Source organism: Ochotona curzoniae, unplaced genomic scaffold (genome assembly GCF_017591425.1).
Source record: "Ochotona curzoniae isolate NIBS_2020 unplaced genomic scaffold, NIBS_Ocur_1.0 scaffold_3890, whole genome shotgun sequence".
NCBI classification, from domain to species: Eukaryota; Metazoa; Chordata; class Mammalia; order Lagomorpha; family Ochotonidae; genus Ochotona; species Ochotona curzoniae.
In genome coordinates, this window is record NW_024467115.1 from 28,049,839 (window position 1) to 28,068,779 (window position 18,941).

Genomic DNA, 18,941 nt, shown 5'->3' on the forward strand with positions numbered 1-18,941 from the left:
ACACAAAGCACATTACAGATATATCTGGGTGACCTTCAAAAGCGTTTGTGGCTATATTTATCTTTTGGTGGGTGGCATTAGATGTGGAATTGCATGAGGTAGAAGCATGGGGAATGAAGAAAGCGTTAGGACTGGCACCGAAAGCGGGAGAGGATGAGCTATGAATAACTGGAAGAATGCATGGATGTTAACCATAGATTGCAGACAGGAAGAACTACGATGCAGGGGTGTTGCCATGAGAGGAGTAGGTTTAAATCCCTGAATGGGTGGATCCTGTGTGAGCTAGTGTAAGGAAGGTGGCAGGTGAAGGAGAGGTGAAAGTCTGGAGAAGGCAGAGGTGTTGCTGGCGAGGACATGGAGTGACTTACTGGCTAATGGCAGGGGAAATCAATGCCTGGTGCCAGAGGCTTTGGTGGTGGTTTAAAAATAACAACAATGACTTTTGGGAGTTCAGAGTGATAAGAATTATGCAAAGGAAGAGAAAGATAAAAAGAAGCCAAAGCTACACTGTTCTATGGCAAGCCCAAATAAGAACAGGAGTGTTATAGAACGGTGAAAAGTTCCAAGATACAACAGTGCTTTCCTGGGACATGGAAAGCCCCATGTAAGCAGTGCCATTAATGGTACTTTTTATTTTTTCTGTTTGTTTTTGAATATATTTTGCAAGGAAATACGCTAAAATTGGATTTTAATTTTTAAGGCATTTGTAGACTATATATGTATAACATATATTGAAATGAAAGTTAGTAAGCTTCAGAAGAGAGAATAATTTATTTGTTATAATCCAACCCTCCCCTCCTACAGGTCAGGACACTGAGGCCCCAAAGTAGAAATAACTGTCCCCTGGCACTTGAAAATGAGGACCAGCCTAGTGGATTTGACCTGCTCAATGTCATACAAAGGAGGAGTAGCAGAAATACCCTCGAATTCAGGTCTCCCAAAGCCCCAGGCTGTGATTCTGAAAAAAAAAAAAAAACCCAACATGGAAGCCGTGTGACATCACCAAGTACACTTTTATATGTCAAGGACAGTCCAGGTCCTGTTCAGTGAGATGCTGCTGCTGAGGGCCCTGGGCTCTGACACTGTTGGGCGTAACCTATAGCTAGCCATCTGTGACCCAGCACATGCACTCTCTAAGCAGACTTAAGCAGATCAGTAGGCATTCACAGTGGTGTGAGCACAGAGCATTCTTGACTGTTACCTCGCTGGGAAGCCATCAGTGCACCAGCAAGACCCAAGGAAGCCACAGCAGAACGTTCTTCCTCTGGGCTCACCTCCTGAATCACACAGGCAACTCTCCCCACCTCCGACCCTTGGAAGCCTGCAGGGGTATTCTTGGCTGCTGAACACCTAAACCTGGCAGCTGCCCACCACAGCCTCAGAAGGGGTCCTGGCAGCAGGGAACCATGGGAAGCCTTATAGAGATTAAACCCCTGACCCTCACCCTGGACATTCTCATTCACGTCATTTCAGGATGGAGCCTAGAACTCAGCATTCCACCCCATGACAGTCCTTTGGGAACCATAGCTGGTAGCACACTGTCTTACATATTGTTTTTGCAGAGACGTAAAGCAATGCTGATGTACATTCTTCCAATAGTCCCAGTCCCAATAGAGTCCTAAAATCATAAGCTATAAAAGCCTTGATCCAGACCAAGTTTGCTTTTTACCTAGAAAGTCTCCCTTCCCTTCTCCCCAATTCGAACAAGGGCTGTGCTATTGAACTTGTGTGTGTCATCTGGTGGTGGTTACTGTTGTACTCAGGATTTTGGAAAGACTTCTGTTTATTTGGCAGACTCTGCCCTGGCCTGTCAGTCTCGGGGGATTTGTGGCATTTGCAGAACTTACAAGGCAGGCAACATAAAAATATATAATTCATAGAGTGAAATGTTTTGGAGGCCCTTTCACTTTTACAAATTGGCCATAAAATAGAAACCACAGACATAACATTGATATAACCATGGTTGCCAAGAATGAAAAGAATCATGTGGGGTGTGGGGGATGAGAGCGTCTGGTGTGTTTTTCTCTGTAGGGCACCCAAAGAAAGAGTAAGTGTTCGGACTTCTTGCAGAAATGGTGATAGGTACCTTAAGGTAGGGGCTGGAGCTCTCTGCCTGCCATTGGCAGATACCTAGTGAAGAGAAAGGAGATTTAGGGTTGAACTCAGAGATCTTTAAAAGCCTTTGCACAGTTGTTAAGTTTATCATTTGGGGGCGTTTGCATGACTTGCTGGATGTTATAGGTGTATTTAGGCTTTTGTGTACATCACCTAGAACTTGCTGCTTCCTGTTTTTCCCCTTTCTTCACGGGAAGTGGCTCACCTTACCCGAGGGTTCTGTCTACTGTGATAGCCTCTGATACTAGGGAAGGAATGAAGGGAGACATGCAGCCTGCTACCTTTTTGTGTGATCCACCTCACACTCTGACCTTGCATTCGCTCATTTGCATTAGTCCTCAGGAAGCAGACAGACTCTGCAGCTCCTGCCAGTTTAGCATAAGCCTCCCAGGCACTTGGGAAATGGCTGAGTGGTGCCTGGTAATGCTGGTTGTGATAGTTGACTATTGAAACATAATGTATTTGGTCAGTTCTATTCCCAGCCCTGTCTCAAATGCACACCAGTGGATGTTATGGCCCAGCCTAACCCTACCCACCACACACCTGGCCCACATATACGCCAGAGGGAGCTGCAGTCTAGTCAGAGGAACCCTCAATAAATCCCATCAGGCCTGTCCCTAGCCCCAGTGCTACTTGCATGCTGATAAGCGCAGCAGATGGTCTAGTCTGGCCCACAACCCATTCAGCTCTCATACTAACCAGTTGGTGTTGCAGACTAGCTCAACCCAACCGACCACCCTATCCAGCCCACACATATGCCAATGGGTACTACTACCTTTTCCACCCAGGCCTGCCCCAGGCTTGGTTCTCACGCTCACGGATGGAAACTGCAGCCCATCAGAGTCCACAGTTTCCCTCCAGGCCCACTCCCCGCCCTAGATCTTGCACTTTCTAGGTGCTACAGCAGTCTAGCCTTACAGGGTTTGCCCTCTGTCCTGGCGCTTGCCAGCTAATGCTTTGGCAGTGCCCAACCAGCCTATTCTTATTCTGGGTTAACCGTGAATATGGTCACTTAGTCCAGCCTGGCTCTCCCCTTAACCCAGCTCACATGCAGGGCAATAGGTTTTGTAGCCTTGCCCAGACTGATCCACCCTCAGTCCCAGCTCTCATGTTCGCCAGCTGGAGCAGTGGTCCAGCAGGGGCACCCCGCTTGCTCCACAGGAGTTAGGTCTGGGATCACCTCAAGCGAGGCTTCTTTGGGGACTTCCCCAGCTGGATTGCTGGACTAAAAATTCCAATCATGGGAAAAATCACAAGTAGTCTGGCCATGGAGTACTTGTGTCAGAACTGGGCCTCCTTGGTTGCTGAAGCCTGTGCAGTGGACGGCATGCCTAGATGCGTTTGGTGGACATGGCAGCTCATTGAGGCAGAGGATGGAGGGTAGAACAAATTGGACAACACTCCTGCCCAAGCTTAGACAGCAAGTATCTGGGCTAGTGGAGCCTCTAAGATGAACTGTGTTATTCAGTAAACCTTGGACGGATCTCCTCAACCTTGGAGCAGTGAAATCAGCTGCAGCATTTCAGAATTATTGAAATCCCTTAAGCAGCATGCTTGGAATGTACTCCACATCAGGATGACATTGAGTGGCTGTCCCCCATTCCTGGGTACTAATGTGGTTGGGCTGCTGGGAGCAGCTTTCTCCTCCCTTCTTCCCCCAGATACAGGAAGAAAAGAAAAATTAGAAACAATTGTCTCATTCACTTTCCCCCATTCTTTGACCCTTCCCACCCTAATCAGTGGGCAGTATGGGCATATGGGCATACCTTCCTCTCAAGCATCATCAAAACCAAAATATATTTAAAAAAAAATAGCATACTCAATGAGGAGCTTGGATTCTCACAAAACATCAAAAAGCAAATAGTCTCTCAGTCACAGAAGTTGAGGCAAAACTCCTTCACTCCAGTTGACTTACCATATCCTGAAGGCAGTGTACGGGGTCAGGTGAGCAGGGAGCCAGATTTTCACTGCCATGTGTGCCACTTTCACTTTTCACATTTGTGACCTTGCAAAGACCAAGGGATCTCTCTGGGCCTCAGTTTACTCACTGAAAAATAATCACCATGTGGACTTCAGAGAGATTTTGAGGGAGTGACATGACACAATGTAAAGTCGCATTCCATCCATGGGACATGCAGTTTAGGTGATGGAGCGTGATCCTGCTGGGATGGAAATTGGAAAGCATAGATGACCGAGTTGCTTCTAAGACCCGAAACCCCATTGTTCTGTGAACCTGTGCTCTCTGGTAAGAGAGGGGCAGGCAGGAGAGTCACTTGAGTTCCATCAATGATGCTTTAAGACATTTGATCTTTTCAACCTTAAAGAAATGCACAGTTAAAACAACAGACAGATATGCTGTTTGATTCAGTATTATTGACAGAAATTAAATGGGTTTACACAGCACACTGCCCAGAATAGTCAGTCCTCCCAAAAACATAGTGCTATTTTTGGTCATCTTTGCAGAAAGTCTATCTAAAGTAAAAGGTGACAGTAATTCTTACAGACTTTAAGAAACAAATCTATGGTTTTACTAAGAGCAGAGATGAACCCACTTGCTGTTTACCACCTTATCCAACATCAACACATTGATGTAGCCTCCACTAGCACTTTGCAATGTATTATGTTCAGTTTAGAATGTAATTTAAAAGATGTGCCATAAATTCAAGAGATGTTGGTTTGTGGTGGTGCATGCTGTGTAAAAAGGTGCAGTCTGACTCCAGCAGTTTTGTATCAAAACACTTTCCCTAGCTCTATGTCCCTGCTATGGAGCTGTGTATTGGTGTTTACAGAAACAGTAGAAATAGAATCACAAAACGGACGTCATGTTCCTTTCCTTTCAATTATTGTTCTAAGTGCTGCTGCAGGTGCAGTACAGGGACTTTTGTTCTTATATAAGTGTTATTTTTGAAATAGTAAATGTCTATAACCATTATTCGGCGGCTTCTCATAAAACTAATGAAAGAGTTGAAATTAACATTTTAAAAAACTAATTAGTCAATAACTTGAAGGTTAATAACATCATTGGCTTTTAGCAAAAGGAATCAGAAAACATCAAGCCTACAAGCGCATTAGTTATCCAAGCAGTTCAACAGAAGTTGAATGTTTTTACCCAAGTTAAATGTTTTTATCCAAAAGACTGATGTGCTTCAGTCTTTTTGTTTAAACCTTCTAAGATACATACCCCTCATGGAATAAAGTATTCACCTAGGTGGTAACTCACATTTCTAGGTCAGTTTCAGTTGTAATACATTCTTCCCTGATGTTCAGTGCTGTGCTATAAGACAGGAAAGAAGTGTGTTTACCCTATTTATTGAACCATTTATTTCTACAGAGGAATTAAACTGTGTTCATGTTGGCAGCTCTGTTACATCTGTAGTCAATGCACCTCGCCTGGTTATAATGGACAGTCCAACTTACCAAAACTATTGATGTCATTCTATTAAATATGTAGCCAGATCAACCTTGCTGATCACCTCACTACAGACATAACTGATGTGTCTATCTGGTTTCCAAGGTTGCCAGAGAACATATTCTTGAGGGCCACTTGATGAGTAAACCATGATAAAAGTGTCTCTTGTGATACTATCTTTTACCCTGATGCCTTGTATTAACTTTTGGTCAAGAAGACCAGTTGTACTTGAAGATCCTCTTGGTCTCACATGTTAGCAGAATCATTGTGTTAATTGGTGGTAAATAGTGTATTAAATCTTTGAGAATAACCAGATGGCATCTACCAAGACTGTTACAACACACATACTAGGCATGTCAAGACACATTTTAGTCATGACCTGAACCTGAAAAAATAGACCATTCCTCATAAAACATGTATACACACACACACACACACACACACCACAGAATTATATCACAACAGCACATGGCTGTAAATGATGTATATGTTATGTTTCATCTAATGGCAATTAGCTTCCAAGCTCAAAATTTGTGAAATGCTACTCTGTATATGGTGTATTACAGGAAAAGGTTAACTGTAATTGTTAAGGCAAAAATCCAAAAGGTATATCATAGGCAAGTTTTGGATATACTGATGTTTTTGGACTGTACCATTACTCTTTAGCTTACAACTTTTTGATAATCTTTCTCTTACTGATATGTGCTAACTGAAAGAATCCTTTCATTATCCTTTGTCATCAGGTGTTTAATGCTGAGCATTCAAAATGAAATTTATGTCTTGATTGGGACATAAATATTTAATCATAAATGCTTTTCTTACTGACTTCTTAGCATATCAAAATAATTGCTACTGAACAATTAGGAAAGAAAGAAAAGGCATCCATATTGGAAAGGAAGAAATAAAACTCTCTTGATTTCCAGAAGACTTGAGTTTGTATATTAAAAAAGTCCTAAAGAATACACATAAAATATCTGTTATAGTGTGTCTGGTATTGTGGATCAATAGATTAACCCACTACCTTCGATATTGGCATCCCATGTGGGCACTGGTCAAGACTCGGATACTTTATTTCTCATCTAGATCCCTACTGATGTCCCAGGAACACAGCTTAAGACAGTCCAGGTACTTGGCCCCTGCCACCGGTGTCGGAGGTTATCATGGAGTCCATCCAGCTTCCTGGCTTCCGCCCAGCAGAGTACCCAGCATTATAGCCATTTGGGGAGTGAACCAGTAGATAAAAGATATCTTTTCTCTGTAACTGCCTTTTAAATAAATAAATACGTCTTCAAAAATCTATACATGAGTTCAACAAGATGACACAACATAAAATCAATATACAAAAATTAATTGAATTTCTCTTAATGAATAATTAATCCAAAAATGAAATTAAGAATAGGATTTCATCTATGATAGCATCAAAAGAATAACTCAATAAATGGAGTACAAAATGTGCAGAGACCTACACAATGAAAACTAAAAAATATCAGTTAAACAAAGGAGAAATAAATACAAAGATATCTCATGTTCATGGATTGGAGAACTTGATATTGTTAAGATAATAAAAGTCATAAAATTGATCTGCACTTTGGATGTGATCCCTTTCAAAATATCCACTACCTTCTTAAAGAAATTGACAAGCTAATCTCTAAATTCTTATGAAAATGCAAGGAAAACAGAGTAGCCAAAACTAGTCTTGAACAATCAGGAAGAGCAAAGCTGGAAGGATTCAACTTTGTGATTCTAAGCTTCAGACAAATCTGTAGTAATAAAAGACCACACAGCATTCATGTAAGGATAAGCATATAGGTCAACAGAATAGTTGAGAGTCAAGAGATAAGTTAGGACTTGCAAATAAGGAACCAAACAGTTAAATGCGGAAAGAATAATCACTGCAACAAATGGTGCTGGACACCCTGTACAAGACTATCTCAAAATAGCTCAAAGTTACATACTAAAAATGATTACTATAAGACTTACAGGAGAAAACATAGGTTTCATTGTGATCTTGGATTAAATGGTTTCTTAGCTATGACAACGAAAGCACAGCAACTAAAGAAAAAGTAGATAATTATTACTATATCGAAACAGAAAACATCTGTGCATCGAGGGACATGAGAAAACAAAAAACAACCTGGAGAATTGGAGAAATACACTTGAAAAGCCAGCACACACATATATGGAACTCATAAAATTCAGTAATAAAAATACAAAATTTTAAAATGAGCAAAGGACTGAAATAGAAAGATTTCTAAAGAAAGTATCCAAATGGCCAAAACACACGTGAAAAGGTAACATTAGAGAAAGACAAATCAAAATCATACTGAGATAGCATTTTACAATACTAGGATGGATATAATAATAAAAGGGCATTAACACGCGCTGGCAAGGATGTGGGAAACTGGAGCTCTCTAACCTTGCTGGTGGGAATGTGGAAGAACACAGCTGTAGTGAAAACAGTTTGGCAGTTCTTCAGAAAATTAAATATTGGATTGCCATTCGATCCAGCACTTCTACTCCTGGATACATACATAAGATAATTGAAAACATATGTCTCCACAAAAATTGGTACATAAATGTTCGTAGTAGCATTATTCATAGTAACCAAAAAGTGGAAGCAATCCACACAGCCATCCATTGATGTGTAGATACAATATATTGTGTGAAACGAAATAGTATTCACCTACGTAAGGAATGAGGTAGTGATTTATACTACAATACAGATGAACTTAGGAAAGAAGCTAGACCTAAAATGCCTCATGTTTTATGACCCAATTTACATAATAATCCAGAATTCAAAAGGAAAACCATGAGGCAGAAAGTAGATAAATGGTCTTCAGGCCTAAGGGTTGGGGGCAAAGCTGAAGATGGAGAGTATTTGCTACCGGCTTCATGTGCATCCTTCTCAGCCAGACTGACTGAGCGTATGCTGTTGGGGAGAGAGGGGAAGAATACTATGTGTTTGAATATATGTGTCTCATGCACGTTCTCCGTCTTCCAGGTCCTGCCATTCCCGAGTCAGGTGGTGTACAACAGAGTAGGCAAGTGTGGGAGCCGCACCGTGGTCCTGCTGCTGCGAATCTTGTCGGAGAAGCATGGCTTCAATCTAGTCACCTCAGACATCCACAACAAAACCAGGCTCACCAAAAACGAACAGGTGATTCCCCTTTCCCATCCCTAAGTTGCATTGAGCTTTGATTGATTTGTGTAATTCATGGGTGTCTTCCAGGACATTCTACAAACTGCCATGAATGAATACCAGAATGCCAATTATGCTGTATTTTTTTCCAGAAAGTGGAGGGGAGTTTAAGTGGAGGGTTGTGTGGGAGCTGTGTAAACTGGGCAGTTTCCCAGAATGGATACTTTTAGTAGCACTAGTGAAGTAAATTGTACACTTGTCATCATCTTGTTAGCTGAAATTAGCAGTACATCAATCTCAAACAGAGACAGCACTGAACTTAACCACTGTTGGTATCTTTGTAGCCCCAATCAGACCATTTTCTTTGTCTGCCTGTTCTTACCTGGCGCTAGGTCTTGATAGAGTAAAGGAAAAGCTTTGAATGAGGAATCTAATTGATTGATCGGGGGTATGTTTCTGGCTATGATAAATCAGGGTTTGCTTGGTCTTGGAATCAGCAAGCACTCATGTCCTAGTATGGCTGAATCAAGCAAATGACCATGTTTGTGGCAAGCCAGGGGTTCTGTCCCTTAGAGGAGCTGTGCAACCTATGCCAAGATAGGGTGGCAATCTTTGTGTAGCCTCCATGGAGGGCTGTTGCTGATGGTGAAGAAATGGATTTAGCATCCTCAAGGTCAAGTCTATCCGTTTGATCTTGAAACGTTACTGCTGTCCCCTTGGACACTCAGGGTGAGCAGCCACCCCATGACTGATACATGAGTGTGATAAAGAGTCAAGGCTTGTGTTTTATTCTCAGATTGAGATCATAGATATGGAACACACATTGCTGCTAGATATAATCCTCACCTTTGTGGGATGCAGAACCTCACATACCAAGAGGTACCATCCTGATTTACTAATCCCATCTTTCTCTTTAAGCTTGGGAGAAGGTGAGAGTTTAAAGACCAGCTGGCATGGTAGTGCCATTGTTTTTTTTTTTTAAGGTTTTTTTTTTCTTTTCTTTTTTTTTTTTTTATTGTTGCTTACATTGTATTATGTAGTACAGTTTTATAGGCGCTGGGGATTCCCCCCACCCCTCCCATACCCCTCCCATACCCCTCCACCTTGTTGCATAACCATAGTTCAAGTTCAGTTGAGATTCATTGCTTGCAAACACATGCCTAGCATAAAGTTCAGCATCTTATTGTCCAGATAAGTTCAGTGGCCTCTTGGGGAGACCTTCTATGGTCTGAAGATAGGTCTAACAGAGTAAAGATCCGGTCAGTTAAAAGCCCCAACAAGGCCTCAGTATCAATATACAACATTATGGAATTAATTGACATAGTATTGGGTAAACAATATGTTAAAAATAATGCAAGTTCCCTTCTTCGAAACATCTGGGTTGAGACAGTATCAATGACAGGTTCAAAAAATAACAAACAACCAAACAAAAAATTACAGGTTAAATCAAGGCAAACATGTGGTATCTAATCTTTTGGGATTCGCTCATTTCCCTTAGCATTATAGTTTCCAGTTGTGCCCATTTAGCCACAAAGAACTGCATTTTGTTTTTTTTAATAGCTGAGTAGTATTCCATGGAGTAGATGAGCCAAAGCTTTCTTATCCAATCTTCTGCTGATGGGCATTTCGGTTGCTTCCATGTTTTTGCAATTACTGATTGTGCTGCAATGAACATAGGGATGCATGTTGGTTTGTCGTAAAACAGGTGTTTTGGATATATTCCTAGGAGTGCTATTGCTGGGTCATATGGTATGCAGATTTTGAGTTGTTTGAGTGTTCTCCAGACTGATTTCCATAAAGGCTGTACCAATTTGCAGCTCCACCAGCAGTGGAGTAGGGTTCCCTTTTCCCGCATCCTCGCCAGCAAGCGTCGTTGGTGTTCTTGTTTATGTGGGCCAATCTTACTGGTGTTAGGTGGTACCTCATCGATGTTTTAATTTGGATTTCCCTTATTGCTAGGGAGCTGGAACATTTCTTCATATGTTTGTTTGCCATTTGGACTTGTTCCTTTGTGAAATGTTTGCCCATTTCCCGTGCCCATTTCTTGAGTTGTTTGTTTGTTTTGTTTTTTTGGTTGGTAGTGCCATTGTTAAGCTGCCATTTGCAGTGCCTTCATCCCTGACCGGAGCCACCATTTGTCTCCCAGCTGCTTTGCCTCTGACCCACTCCCTTGCCTACTAATGCACCTGCAAAGGCAGTAGAGGACAGCCCATACATTTTGGTCCCTGCCACACATGTGGAAGACCTGACTGGACTGGAGTTCATGGCTCCTGAATTCAGCCTGGCCCTGCCCCAGCCATTGTGAACATTTGAGGAGTAAACCAGTGGATAGAAGATCGCTCCTTCTCTCTCACCCCACAGCTTACTGTCACTCTGTGTCTCAAATAAATAAATGTTAGAAAATGTATCAGAATAACAGCCAATAGTACTTGCTGTAACTAGCCAGCATGTTATAGAGATCCAAATACCCGTTCCTTTGAAAACCCACATCAAAGCATTTCTAAATAACAAGTTTATTTGCTTATTTGAGAGAGAAATAGAGAGCTCCCATCTGTTAATCTACTCTGTGGTGCCTGTGAAGGTTAGAGCTGGACTGAACTAAATCCAGGAGCCATCAACTAAATTCAAGATTTCTGTGTGTGTGTCAGGAACCCGACTATTTGAGGCGTCACTTGTTGCTTCCCAAGGTGTGCATTATCAAATGCTAGAGAAGTGCCAGATATCCAGCCCAGGCCCTGAGAAATGTGATGCAAGCTATTCACATCTGGGAAATGGGATGAAGCTACGAGGCCAAATGCCTGCAGCAGAAAAAAAAAAAAAGAAAAAGAAAAAAACTCTTGAACTTGGCAGCTCATAGTCCCATGATGTGGGTTCCTTAGGGAAAACACACACACACACACACACACACACACACACATTTTATAAATAAGTATTAGAGATTGATTCTCTTTGGCTTCCTCCCTTGGTTGAAGAGCTAATATGCTTACGCTAATGATGTCCTTTAAACTACCTAAAAGAAAGCAACTATAAAAAAGAAGGTCTATTTCATTGTGATTCTTAGTTGGCTTTCCTTCAAGTCAAAATCCTAGTGCCTGGTTCTCAGATTATACTTAAATATTCCCATGCATGTTACCATACTCAGTTCTCACACACCAGTAAAACACATACATGGGCTAGTGTTTTGAGGTTTCATTCCTGTTGAGGGGGCAAGCACTACAGAGAACGACAAGACAAGCAGCCCAGAGATTGTCCTGGATAGAAGAAGGAACAGAAAATCTGTTACAAGTGCCAGGGATCCTACACAGATTAACCCTCTTTTGTTTTCCTTGAGGAGCCAACACGAGAAAGTGACATGTAATTGAGTTTGGCAATGGAACATTTGGGGATTAAAAATTCACCATCATTTACTAATGATGTCATTCTGTTGTTGGACTCAGAGAGTTAAAAGGCAAAGTCATCCTTCTCCAAAATAGAGGTTAGCTCTCATCTCTTTGGAATGGTTGACTTGCCCGGAAGCCAGAGAACAGACAAGACAGGCCTTTAAGGTTCTTCCCAGCCTTGCCATGGCTGTGGTCTATTTGTATAGCTTCCAGTGGAATCTGCTGCTGCCATTTCTGGGATCACTGTGGCCCTAAATGTTTTTGTGACTTAGTGACTGCAGAGTCATATGAAATTAGAAGGCCAAGTAGTAAAAACCTACAGCAGACAGGCAAGATAAGGTAGAAACAACAAAAACCATTTCAGTGTGGCAATAAACATGGTGACAGTGGTGTCTGCTCTCTGCAGCCAGCTTAGTGTTAGAGTGCAGACAGAGCACCCGGAAGGTGACAGGGCAAGACCCAACTTGAAGTGGTCCAGCCAAGGTTTTGCACTTTTACTCAATTTCTGAAGTGCCTAAAACCAGATTAGGGGAAAAAAAGAGTTTAACTTAATACATGTCAGAACTGATGTGTGATACGAATAACTCCTCTTCCTGGTCATTGATTTGAGGACTAACAGGGAAGTGATTCAGGAGACTAGTTGAAGTTGTTGTAATCAGTGTTGGCCACTTGAAAACAGTAGAATCGTAAGTACTTGGTCCCATGGACACACTATTCACTAAATCTGATCACAATTGTGTTTCAGGTGCAATGTGAGTTAAACTAAGTGGGCTAGCCCATATTCTGGCCTCTCTGTAGAGTTTCTTCTATGAAAACATAAGTGTTCTGAGTTCCAAACTCCTGACTTCACAAACCAACTTTGGAATGCTCTCCATTTATTTATTTTTTTAATAAAGCTGTATCCTTCTGTTTATTGTCTATTTTCATTTATTTGTTTTTTTTCCTTATTTATTTTTTTATTTTGACAATCTTTACATAGTTAATTAGGGTAAAAAGGTTCAAGGGCTACGGGAAAGTGGATAAGACTAGTATTTTTTCCATATTGTTTCCTTCATGTTTAAAGGAGGGTATTAAGGGAGAAGGCCCACCCAATTTCCCACCCTCCCCAGGTCCCAGATGTAGTGCATGCTCTGAGATTCTTGCTCAAGTGGTTTTGATATTTCAACAGTTATGAATCGCTGCCAATCTTGCCACTCCAAGCACTATGAGGTCTTTGAAAAATCCACTGATTGACTTAGTCCATCGTAGTGGAGATGGTTGGTTGACTTGTTTTTGTTCTGTCTTCTCTCTTTTCTTGGTTAGGGTTCTGAGTCCAGCATTTAGAGTAGGAAGATCTCCAAACAAACTTTGTCTGAGGTGTTCTCAAACCAGATTCTTGTATGTGCTAACAAGTACAGGGCCTGGCACCGTCCATCGCCCCAATCAGCTGGTGGTTGTAATTGCTGGGTTGTTTCTGTTTTCACTCCCAACTTCCACTGGAACCAATGGGTGTTGCAGTCCAGCCTGTTTCTGCCCAGCACATACTTGGCCCTCACAAAAACCAGTGGGAGCTGCAGCCTAGTTGGAGCCACCCGCAATAACCCCCACCAGGCCCACCCCCTACTCTGGTTTGCCAGTAAGTGTAGCAGTAATCCAGTCTGTCCCACACCCTATTCCACCCCAACCGCTCTCTTAGTTTTATGTCCTCCCGTGGAAGTGGTAACCCAAGAGGGATGGAATGCTCTCCATTTATATAAGACTGGAATTGTTCCTACCATTTCATCCATACACAGAGGTACCACTCTGGTCTGTAGTCAAATTCACACATGTACCTCTGCCTGGAGGGTAGTTGTCATTACGCACACATGTACGCACACACCCAAACACACACATACATGCACACTCAGCACTGCATCATAAAATCTGTCTAATGGAACAAGACATTGAAAGGATTATTTAAAAAGGAAAAGGAGCGTGAAGACACCAACTGTTGAGTGCCTGTAAAACTCCCATCACATCTGCTTCCTTGGAAGTGGAGACACCTTTGAAGTGGGTATTTTCAGGCCGCTGTGCTCCACAGAAAGCGTACGGGACTGCTGCTGGCCAAATGTTGGGCTGCTACAGAAGCTCTCCGATGTACCCTTGGTGACATCATTCCTATTTAGGCTCTAAAACCAGATTGAAGTTTCCTGGCTGGCTTAACAATCTCTTGGGAAAATGGAAATTGTATACAGTTTGAAAGATAAAGGACTCCCCCCCTGAATACATGAAATGCAACTGTCAGAAAAACGTAACATCTTGGCTAATGGTATGACATTGTCTTTCAGAAATCTGCTCCAAGTACAGTAGAGGTCGAACTGCCCTCCACAAACGTATCCCAAACACAAGACTACAAGTGTTTTGTTCTTGTTGGTGGAGAGCAGAATGTCTCAGCATATGAGCTTAAGAGAGTGAGGAGGCAAATAATTTATTATTTGCATTTATATTGAACCTACTGCAGATAATAAATTGGAAATAACACTTTCTGCACGTGCTTTTTCTAATTTCATGACTTCATTTAATTCTTTTGGACCTAAACATATAACGACATGTAGACAATGTACATGATTCTCTATTTTGTGGATGACACTGTGAAGACAGCTAGATGCAATCATTTCCCAAAGGTAATACAGTGTCCGTGCCACTAGATCTCAGGTCCTGCAGAATACAGAAGTCACTCTTGTGAGATGTTTCATTGTCCTGGCTTGAGGTCCAGGAAGCTTTTTTTCCCCAATGAGGCACCACAAGAGCTTCTATGATGCACCCAGTGGTAAGAAGCCCTGACCAACATTTCCCCAATGATGTTCTTGCAGATTCCAGACCTCACTGACAATGAAAACAAGGAAACATCATGGTTCCATGAAGGGGGTGAGGGGGGATGCTGCTTGCTTGGTCACCCAGTGCAATGATTGACATTTTAAAGATGCTGCCCATGGAAACCAAAATTGAAGGATCTGTTGAACTGAGTTTTCCCAGGCTTTCTTGGTCCTGAGACTCCTTCTGAGTGTAAAGATTTCCCAGCTCGCAGTTTGGAACATGTTGGCCTGGTCAGCCTTCCTTCCATCAGTTGGACAGGCAAAGGCTCCTGTTTCACTCCAGATGTTCCCTCTTCTCTGACTGTGCTCCACAGCTACTTGAGTCATCTGAGTCTTGAGAAGCATTCACGAGGTGGAGAGGATGACTGGTCCATGCCCAAGAGCTCCAGATCACTTTAGGCACTCAGTCAAAAGCAGAGCCGACCCGTAGTCTGTGGTTCAAACTTAACTCTCCCATTGCTCTCACCACAATCTCCAAGTTTGAACTGTGACCACAAACATGTGAGAATTAACACTGCCACCCAAAGAAATCACTCTCCTTCTGGATAAGGTCTAGACCTCCCTACAGTCTGGTCATCTGGTCTGTGTTTCATTGGGAAGGTTCACTCATTTGTGTTTGAAACTGATTTCTCCATTGTCTCCATTCATGTTGGTGAATTTGGATTGAGGACCTACTCAGAATGCTCGATGCTGAATATCAGACAGCATACCACTTAAAAAATGTTTTTAATGTGCACCTGATTTTTTAAAAAAGATTTATTTTTATTAGAAAGGCAGATCAGCTTTAGAAATAAGGAGAGGCAGAGAAAAAGGTCTTCTATCTACTGGATTGCTCCCCAAATAGACACAATGGCTGGAACTGAGCTGATCAGGAGCTAGAAGTTTCCTCTGGGTCTCCCACATGAGTACAGGGTCCCAAGGCTTTGGGCTGCCCTCCACTGCTTTCCCAGGCCACAAGCAGGGAGATGGATGGGAAGTGGAGCAGCTCGGGTGTGAACCAGTGCCCACGTGGGATCTTGGTGCTTACAAGGTGAGGATTTAGTCATTGAGTTCTCTTGCCAGGGCCTAGTGTGCCTCTGATTTTTTAAGGAATCTTATTAGGAAAGTACTGGCTGCCTGTGTTATAGGACAAAGTCAGTTTTTCAGAAAATTGAATAATATGGAGCATAAATCAAGAGGAATGTGGTAGACAAAGCCACGAAAGTAAACTGAGGTCCTGGAGGCTTGGGATTTGGAGTTTTATTGTAATGGACAGCCTGAGAGCAGTGTTTAAAATGCCGCTTGAGTGGGTGTTGGGCACAGCTCTTAAGTCAAGGCTTGGGGAACACATGTGCACTATCCCAGTGCCTGTGGTGGGTGCTGTGCCAGCACCATGCCCAATCCCAGTTAGCATCCTGCTAAGGGGCAGCAGGCGATGGCCAAGGACTTGGTTCCCTTCACCCATGTGGGAGACCTCAATGGAATTCCTGGTTTCTAGCTTTACCTGGCTCAGCCCTAATTGTTGCAGGCATTTGGAGAATGAACCAACAGTGAATGGAAGCTTCCCTTTCTCTCTCTCTCCTTCTCTCTCTGCCTTTCCAGTAAATAAGCATAAATAATGTTGGAAAGCCAGCCCTTGCCTACAGTGGCCATCACAGCTGCCTATGCAGCACCTTCAAAATGCCTCACTCAGGATCACTGACCTGTGACGGCAGAGCCCAGGCACCTGCGTCTCTGAGGGCGTTGACCCCTGTGTATCCCGAGGGAGAGACTCCAGCCATAGGAAGTTCCCCTTGACCAACAAGGGCTCCTCTGCTGAACAAGTGAAAGTCCTCATTCCCCCAGGAGTCTCCCTGGGCTGTGCAGCCTGCAGCTCTGGAGGTGCTGGGCATCTTGGAAGCTGAGAAGTCTCACCTTGCTAGGAAGTATCTATAGTGACTTTCGGAGTTTGCCTGACTTTACCAGCAGGGACAGGGCCACTGGCCACAGGAGCTCCGCCCGCCCTGGGCCTCAACCCAACAGTTCAGCCTCATTCTTGTGCCCTCCAAGCTCTGCTACAAGGCCTTGCCTTGTTGATGAAAACTGAGTCTGCTAACACAAGCATGATGCAAAGAGAAGGAAGCAAAAAGCAAGAAGCAACAAGGCCTGAAATAATAAAATATTTCTCCTTCCAGTTTTGGCTGTAAGTGGTTTTCTCTGAAGTTGGGAGCCTGCCTCCTTGCCCAGGTCAGGTCATTGCTCCCCCTGGTGGATTTCGTTTTCATTGCAGGTGTGTTACACTCCTGCCTTGGGTGCAAAGTGGGAGGATGGCTGGCTTCCCCACGTCCCAGGAAGAGGGAAGAGCACCAGGAACCTCCAGCCATCCTCTCAGCCTCTAAGATTACAGTCAGAGACTTCACTGTGCTATACCTTGGGTTGCTCAGATGAATTAAAAACTCGTCTTTTCTTCCACTTAAGGTGTTTCTGCAAAAGGATAGACCTCCCATCTCTTGAGACTCCTTGGGTGGACTTGGGGCCCTAGTGCTGCAAGCAGGGTCTCTAACTCCATGCATAGAGCTGCAGGCAGGGAAGTTCTGCTCTCCCATCCTAGCCTGCAGACCTGAAAGCAAAACACAGAAGCTACTTCCTGCCTTAGCTCTGCATTAGCAATTCTGTTTGATGCCTGCCTTTCTTCTTTTGTAACCTTGATTCTCTCACACTCAGATGCACAAGCAGCTGACTTCTTCCTATCACAGGACAAATTTCCTTTATTTTTTATGACTTTAGTGATATATATATATATATATATATATATATATATATATATACACACATATACTTTTTAAAAAGTATTTCAAACTCATTCCAGTGCTTTTAGGAAGTCACCTCTTTTCCCATTAAAGAACTTCAAAATAAAGCTATTTCCTCTGGTGTTTAAATGCCTTTTCTTTTCTTACTGTGTGTTAATGCCTTTCCACTCATCAGTGATTTCAGTTTTTTTAGGATATCACAGGAGAGGGAGAAAATTTATGTTCCATAAATCTTGCTTTGTTGCCAGGGTTACTGCCTTTGTCCATTTCTTCCTCCTGCTTGTAGACCATGAAGTGCAGGGTTTGGGGATCCAGTAGACTTGGATTTGAGTCTTGGCTATACCGAAAGGAGCCTGTGCCTTAGTGTACTGACCTGAGAGGTACAGACAATAGCATTCACTCCGTGGGTCCTTTTCAGGATGCAGGCTCAGCAGCAGGTGTACGGAGAGCTTCTTGGTGCAGTGGAGCCCCAGGAAACACTTGGGAAATGGAGATGGGAGGCTTGTTTGGTGTTGCTGTGTCTTAGGGACTGTCATGGTATGCCCCGTAGCTCTGTTGTTATCCCAGGATAACAAGCTGTCCTAGAAAAACTGAATTCACTCCCCAAGTGATAGGGTTAACTGTCCATGGTTAACTGGTTAATAACTGTCCATGCTGTGGCTCCCTGGAAGTCTTTCTGAAAGGAGAGAGTTTCATTGTCCGGTATCTGGGAGGCGTCCATTCTGTATGGGTTCCTAGGCTGGACTTTCTCAGGGTCATGTCAAGCCCTCCAGGTTCAAAGGTAACCAAAGCCAAGTTCCAAGCTCACACATGACCTCCAGGGCAGCTGGCCAGGGAGACGTGGTCTGAGAAATCCTCACCCCTGGGGCTTGGGAGGTCAGAGAGCAAGCACAGCTTCCCAGAAACTGATGCCAGTGTGGCCATGGAATCCTGGCCAGAGATTGGGGAGTGAAGTTCTCTGGCCCCCACGTCTCCTTGCTGCCCTCTGCTGGGTGGTGTGAGACTCAGGCGGTTCTGCCTTCTCACCACTCTCCCAGCTTCTGCATCTTTCTTCGCTCCAGTTGACTCCACTCAGTGGGCCTCACTCCTCCTTGCCTCAGCATCTCCTGCAGGGTGGGGTACAACACAGATTACTGAGTCCTGCTGCCAGAGCCTGGGAATGACAAGAAAATTCACATTTCTAATGAGTGAGGCTGATGTCCAGGCCTGGCACTGGGGAGCGAGCCCCCGTCTTTGTTTTTTCTTCTTGTTACTGCCCAGTGTTCCTCGCTGAGCTTTTTGTCCCTAGCCCTTATC

General features: G+C 43.3%; 1 protein-coding gene across 1 annotated transcript in view; it reads left to right on the forward strand.

Moving 5' to 3' along the window:
• Positions 1–18,941, forward strand: part of UST (uronyl 2-sulfotransferase) — a 281,628-nt gene that overhangs the window by 154,834 nt on the left and 107,853 nt on the right. The window contains exon 3 of the mRNA XM_040965430.1: positions 8,526–8,681. Within this exon, the coding sequence (XP_040821364.1) occupies positions 8,526–8,681 (156 nt within the window). The remainder of the gene's footprint in view (positions 1–8,525; positions 8,682–18,941) is intronic.